At 46.4% G+C, this 7,444-nt stretch overlaps 1 protein-coding gene and 1 pseudogene across 1 annotated transcript; both read left to right on the forward strand.

Annotated features, from left to right (window-relative positions):
- The first annotated feature begins 853 nt into the window (after positions 1 to 853).
- Positions 854 to 3,444, forward strand: LOC101597988 (annotated as a pseudogene).
- Positions 3,445 to 6,394: 2,950 nt separating this feature from the next.
- Bola1 (bolA family member 1) lies at positions 6,395 to 7,235 on the forward strand. The gene has a single exon (XM_004659106.2). The coding sequence runs from the start codon at positions 6,733 to 6,735 to the stop codon at positions 7,147 to 7,149; it is 417 nt and encodes a 138-aa protein (XP_004659163.1). The 5' UTR covers positions 6,395 to 6,732; the 3' UTR covers positions 7,150 to 7,235.
- Positions 7,236 to 7,444: the final 209 nt, after the last annotated feature.

Genomic DNA, 7,444 nt, shown 5'->3' on the forward strand with positions numbered 1-7,444 from the left:
CAGGCTGGCCTTGGGCTCACAGAGATTCTCCTACTTAAGGTGCTGGGAGTAAAAAGAGATAATGTGTACCACCATCCCTGGCCTGATTAATAAGTTCATAAAAGCAGAACTTTTAGAACAGTGCCTGGCATCAACAAAGCCAAGACATCCCAAATATTCTGTAAATAAAACTGGCATTTCAAAAATAAACACTCTGGATAGAACTTGCTGATGCAGCACATTCTTAGCATGCCCAAGGCCCTCAATTTGACCCCCATCAGCACAAAAATAAACATTAGTTTTATCCTATGACCCAGAAGTTTCACTCCTGATAGATTCCACATAGAAATGAAGGTGGGTGTGCAATAGACAGACAGCCGGGAGGCTTAAAGTCTCTTTATCTCCAGGCCATCAGGAGCCCTGAGGACACTGGATCCTGGGACTTGGGACTGGTTACAGCATTAACTTGTCACTTGATCCCCTGGACCACACTCCACTACCTACAGCCTTTGGGAAGATGGGTAGAAAGAAGAGGGAAGGGCTGGAAAGATGGCTTAGTGGTTAAGGTGTTCACCTGCGAAACCTAAGGACCTATAGTCAACTCTCCAGGTCCCATGTAAGCCAGGCTCACAAGGTGACTCAAGCACGCAAGGTCTCCCGTGTGCCATGCGTCTGGAATCCGATTACAGTGACTGGAGGCCCTGATGTGCCAATTCTCTCCCTTGCTCCCTTGCTGTCTCACATTAAAAAAAAAAAAAAAAGATCAGTAAGACCCCAACTGTAAACGCTGTCTGCTATTCATATAACAAAGTTCACTACTAACATGTTCAGCATGAAGTGAGACGTCTGTAATTGCTTCCAAGGTTTAAGAACCATGGGGAAGAGGTGGCAGAAAGATGGTGAGAGCCGAAGGAGAGTGAGAAGTGTGTTGCAATACTGTCTTCCAGACGCAAAGTTGCCATGGCAATCATGACCTCACAGTGGCTGACACCATCTACATAAGACCTGCATAATAGGAGGGGGAAAAGGCTGACATCAAGATAGAAGAGAGGGTGCATCCCGCCGCCGTAACCCCCATTGCACACTCGTTGGTGGTGCTTTTTAACCTTCCTCCTCCACACCCTGGAGCCGGAGCCCGGCCCCAAACCCCGGCCTGCGGACATAGTTCCTCTCTTACCTGGAGGCTCTTGGCCTGGGAAAGGGTCCGCTGGGCCGGTGAAGCCTGGTTTTCACCTTCGTCCCAGAATACAGGTGCCTGGCGGTTGCCATGAACTCAAAAGCCATGGGGATCCCAGCAAAGGACGTTTCCAGGCGGCTGGAAGAATTTCTCAGCAAAGATATCAGCTATCTTATTGCAAAGAAAAAGAAAATGAAGCCGGGCTTGGTGGCACACACCTTTAATCCCAGCATTCAGGAGGCAGAGGTAGGAGGATTGCCATGAGTTTGAGGCCACCCTGAGACTTCGTAGTGAATTCCAGGTCAGCCTGAGCTAGAGTGAGAGCCTACCTCAAAAAACCAAAATAAAATAAATAAAAGGAAATGAAACTTGCACAAACACTGTGTCAGATTTCTCCTGTTCCAAGTCCAGAATCCGCATATATACTGCAGATTCATTTAAGGCTCCAGAAACAGTGTGTTTAAGCCAAGGAAGATTATGAGTTGAAGAAGCTGTCAAGGATCATGACCTCACTCCTGCAAATAGTATGTTGTCAATGCCTTACCCTGGGGAGTAAAGATTCTTCATATTAATGACATTAAATAGTACCTTGAACAAAGGGAAAAAGAGTTGCATTTACTGAAGAAATCAAATATTTCTATAAGACCGGGGGGGGGGGGGAGTGTTGGAACACAAAAAGTAAGAAGAAAAATCAAAAGGATTTTTCTCAGGCTAGAGAGATGGCTTAGCGGTTAAGCACTTGCCTGTGAAGCCTAAGGACCCTGGTTCAAGGCTCAATTCCCCGGGACCCACATTAGCCAGATGCACAAGGGGCACATGCGTCTGGAGATCGTTTGCAGAGTCCTAATGCCCTGGCATGCCCATTCTTTCTCTCTATCTGCCTCTTCCTCTCTCTGTCTGTTTCTGTCAAATAAATTAATAAAAATAAACAAAATCATTTTTTTAATTAAAAAAAAAAGAATTCATACAGATGGCAATAAGTGTGGTGGAGGTCCTATTCTTCTCCAGTTAAGAAGAAAGAAAAAGAAAGGATATTGTGAATGTTACCTACAGAAATATGAAAGTCTGGACACGCACCTTCTTAGTGAATAACACTGAACATTTTTAATTTTTTAATTTTTATTTATTTATTTAATTTTTATTTATTTATTTGAGAGTGACAGAGAGACAAAGACAGAGAGAGAGAGAGAATGGGTGCACCAGGGCCTCCAGCCATTGCAAATGAACTCCAGACATGTGCGCCCCCTTGTGCATCTGACTAACATGGGTCCTGGGGAATCTAGTCTTGAACCGGGGTCCTTAGGCTTCACAGGCAAGTGCTTAACCACTAAGCCTTCTCTCCAGGCCACAACACCAAAATTTTGCACAGAATAACTAGTATCAAATCGTTGATGATATTATGTCTAAGGGTTTTTTTTTTTTTTGTTTTTTTGTTTTGTTTTGTTTTGTTTTTTCGAGGTAGGGCCTCACTCTGCTCCAGGCTGATCTGGAATTCACTGTGTAGTCTCAGGCTGGCCTCGAACTCTCGGCGATCTTCCTACCTCTGCCTCCCAGAGAAGACAATTAGTGAAGTCTCAATGTTAAATACAGCTGAACATGACATAAAGCCGAATTTCACACAGCTACCTCCACATAACATTAGGCAGGAATGTAGTCTTGATATTTCTGACCATAAGTTAGTTGTAAATGAAAATAAATTAGAGGCACTAAGGGTAGATGACTGTCAGAGTATGCTGAAGATGTAGGTAAAAGTTTCTTATTTCAATATAGATAATAATTAACACGGCCAAAATTCAAGTCGGATCCTGCACAGTTTTCAGCCAAAGATGTGATGGAACAGATCCTTCATTCAGTATTTGGTCATGATGCCGACGCGATGGCAGTAAACACCTCAAAGGAGCACCTAGCCACAGAGGCAAACACTTGTACATCTTGTAGTCCTCAGGAACCCAATGGATGTGACAAGAACATGGACAACTTGCCTTCTGGTAAAGTCCATAGGAAAATGAGAGTATTATTAGGACGAAATCAAACAAATGTAGAATTAGATAAGAAAATAACTGAATTTCTTACTGTGCAAGAAGACAGCACTTACAGTTCACCAATACAGTCTCTACAGGACTTATTTCAGACTAGTGGAGAGAAATCTGAATTTCTGAGTTTCACAAGCTACACTAAAAACAGTGGCATATATGATGTTTTACATATCTGGGAGGAAGAAAGTTCAAATAATCTGTTGTCCACATTCTTCTCTTCTCCCCTCAACTTCTACATTTGTGGGCTTTTAATCTTTAATTTCCTTTTCAAAAGTGATGTCTCATATTCTTAAAATTGTTATAAAATGTATTGTGATTTTTCCCCAATATTGTTTACAGAACCATATATCAGTATTAATAAAAGTGATTGCAGTTTTCTATAGGACTGAGTAGCTGTTACAAATTATAGAATAAACATGTGACTCATACTAGTAAAAAAAAAAAAATAGAGGAGAGACTAGTTTGAAAGAAGGCATTCGTTGGAGGGGGAATTTGGGAGGAGGAAAAGGGAAGTGGTGAGAAAGGTGTGTTGTCTATATGGTGTATTGGCTATATGAACAGAGGTTGTCATTAGATTTTTTAATATTTAATTTTTATTTATTTGAGAGAGAGAAAGAAGCAGAGAGAGAGAATGGGATGCCAGGGCCTCCGGCCGCTGCAAACTCCAGATGCATGCGCCACTTTGTGCATCTGGCTTATATGAGTCCTGGGGAATCTAACCTGGGTTCTTAGGCCTTCCTTGCAGACTAGAGCCTTAACTGCTAAGACATCTCTCCAGCCCAATAAGCTGTTAAAAAAAAAAAAAAACTGGGCTGGAGAGATGGCTTAGCGGTTAAGCGCTTGCCTGTGAAGCCTAAGGACCCCGGTTCGAGGCTCGGTTCCCCAGGTCCCACGTTAGCCAGATGCACAAGGAGGCGCACGCGTCTGGAGTTCGTTTGCAGAGGCTGGAAGCCCTGGCACGCCCATTCTCTCTCTTTCCCTCTATCTGTCTTTCTCTCTGTGCCTGTCGCTCTCTAATAAAATAAATAAATAAAAATTAAAAAAAAAACAACTCACTACAGCATAGGGTACATGGCCAGTTTAAACACTGAGAGAATGAAGTAGAGGATTTTTTTTTTTTTTTTTTTTTGAGGTAGGGTTTCACTCTAGCCCAGGCTGACCTGGAATTCATTATGTAGTCTCAGGGTGGCCTGGAACTCACAGTGGTCCTCCTGCCTCTGCACCCCATGTGCTGGGATTAAAGGCATGCGCCACCATGCTCAGCTAAAAATGATATCAGTTCATTTTATTTTATTAGGTTTTTTTGTTGTTTATTTTTAGGTAGGGTTTCATGCCAGCCCAAGCTAACCTGGAATTCACTATGTAGGCTCAGGCTGGCCTTGAACTCACCATGATCCACCTACCTCTGCCTCACAAGTACTGGGATTAAAGGCATGTGCCACCATGCCTAGCAAATTAGAAGATTTTCTAATAAATATATCTTCATTATTTTAACAATGCATACTATGAAGGATACAATATCCCTTTTCAGACATAGTTAAAACACAAGTATTTTGAATCTCAGATATTTTTAATTTTGGGCTGGAGAGATGGCTTAGCGGTTAAGCGCTTGCCTGTGAAGCCTAAGGACCGCGGTTCAAGGCTCAATTCCCCAGGACCCACATTGGCCAGATGCACAAGGGGGCGCACACATCTGGAAATCATCTGCAGTGGCTGGAAACCCTGGCGTATCTATTCTCTCTCTCTCTCTCTCTCTCTGCCTCTTTCTCTGTCTGTCACTCTCAAATAAATAAATAAATAAAAATAAACAAATTAAAAAAATATTTGCATATATATGTGTTGGGAGCCGCAGCTGCTCTTTGATCTTGGGAGCTAAGGATGTCCTTCTGCCCCTGACAACCTAAGACAAGCACAGTCGCTTCTTTGAATAAACAAAGAAGGGGGAGATGTCGGGAGCTGCAGGGGAGCTGCAGCTGCTCTTTGATTTCAGGAGCTACAGGTGGTCTTTAATCTCTTAACACAAAGGCCTTATCCTACTGCCTAGGTGAGAAGGCAGCCCACGTGAGATGATGCCAGGCATTATTTAACATAAGGCATAGGCACCTGAGTTCTATCTTCCGTATATAAGCTTGTGTCTGCCTGAATAAACCTGAGCCCTGATCAGAACTTGTCTGTTTCTTGCGTTATTGCTATAGCTAAGACTTTCAGTACTATATTAAATAAAAGTGTGGACAGTGAACACCCTTGTCTTATTCCTGATTTTAGTGGAAATGCTTCAAGTTTTTCTCCATTTAGTATAATGTTGGCTATAGGTTTGTCATAGATAGGCTTTATTATGTTGAGATATGTGCCTTCTATTCCCAGTTTCTTTAGACCTTTTATCATGAAGGGATGTTGGATTTGGGGGGGGGGGGGTCTTTTCTGAATCTATTGAGATGATCATGTGATTTTTGTCTTCAGTTCCCATTTTCTTGTAATATAAAGGAGTGGAAGCCAGAGACGGTAACATCGATGATCCCACTATTAGAGAAGCAGAAACAGGAGGATCCGGAGTTCAAGGTCATCCTTCACTACACAGAGTTTGAGGCCAACCTGGGTTACAGGAGACTGTAGAAAGAAGAAAAGAAGGATAGAGGAAAGGAAGGGAGAGAGGGAGGAAATGAAAAGAAAGGAGTTGGATCCAGGCGTGGTGGCACACACATTTAATCCCAGCACTCGGGAGGCAGAAGTAGGTGAGAGAGGCCACCCTGAGACTACATAGTGAACTCCTGGACAGCCTGAGCTAAGTGAGACCCTACCTCGAGAAACCAAAAAAAAAAAAAAAAAAAAAGGGGAGTTGGGCTACAGAAGCTACAGGACCTAGAGGAGATAAACTAGATCAAATGGTGTTAACCCCAAGACCTAGAGGAGATAAACTAGATCAAATGGTGTTAACCCCAACTGTGCAGGAACCCTCCCTCTAGCCCAAGCTGGCTTCGAGTTCTGGATCCTCCCCTCCCGAGGGCAGGATAGAGGTAGTGAACCACCACGCCCAGCTGCGAAATCCTTTTTCTTTTGGCTTGTTCTACCTCCAAACCTCTTACGCCCTGGGGAAAGTGGGAAGACTACAATTCCCAAGAACCCTCGGGTCACCGCGTCACAGAGACTGCGATTGCCTAGCGTGCTTCCGGAAGCCCAGCTTGCGACTTCCAGGGAGGGTGGGGCCGGGTTCTCTCAGCCGCGGGATCTGAAGAAACGCAGACCCAGCAGCCGGTAGGAAGCGACACCCCCGGGATCGGGGCGGGAGAAGTAGGGCGCTGACGGCACCTAAAAGCGCGAAGCTGCTGCACGTCTTCGCCCGAAGTACGGGGCGGCGTGTCACGCGTGGGCTTCCGTAGGGGCCCGGCTCGCTCGTCCTGCCGCAGGGAGGCGGTGCTGGCGGTGGGGCTGGGACCGGTGTGCGGTGTGCGGTGTGCGGTGCGGCTTGTTCCCGCGGCCTAGGGGAAGAGGCGGGAGGACCCGGAGCCGGCGGGAGCTGAGGACGCGCGTCCACTGCCGCAGATGCTGAGCGCGCCGCTGGGCCGGCGTCTCGCCCCCATGGCCACCCGCGCGTGCGTGTCGCGGGCCGGAGCTGCGGGCCCGGCCGCGGCGGGCTCGGTGGAGGCCACGATTCGCGCGAAGTTGGAGCAAGCCCTGAGTCCCGAGGTCCTGGAGCTGCGCAACGAGAGCGGCGGCCACGCCGTCCCGCCGGGCAGCGAGACGCATTTCCGCGTGGCCGTGGTGAGCGCTCGTTTCGAAGGACTGAGCCCGCTGCAACGACACCGGCTGGTCCACGAGGCGCTGGCCGAGGAGCTGGCCGGGCCGGTACACGCGCTGGCCATCCAGGCGCGGACCCCCGCCCAGTGGCGGGAGAACCCCCAGTTGGACACTAGTCCCCCCTGTCTGGGTGGAAGCAAGAAAACTCGAGGAACCCCCTGACCTTCTCTCCACTCCCTCACCACCGCTCCCCAGAGCAGGGGAGATCCTGACCCAGATGAGAATAAACTGCTATACCACTTCTAGTACCCTCCGTTTGTACGGCCCATTCTCTTCCCCTGCGCCTCCTCTCTGTCACAGTCATGGAGGAATCAAAACTAAACATCAGGCAGTGAGTTTCGGATATATATATATATATATATATATGTAGGGAAGAATCCCAGGGGAGTTGTTTAAAAATGTAGTTTTGGAAGCTGGAGAGATTGCTCAGTGGTTAAGGTGCTTGCTTGTTTAAGGA

The sequence above is a fragment of the Jaculus jaculus genome, chromosome 19 (genome assembly GCF_020740685.1).
Source record: "Jaculus jaculus isolate mJacJac1 chromosome 19, mJacJac1.mat.Y.cur, whole genome shotgun sequence".
NCBI classification, from domain to species: Eukaryota; Metazoa; Chordata; class Mammalia; order Rodentia; family Dipodidae; genus Jaculus; species Jaculus jaculus.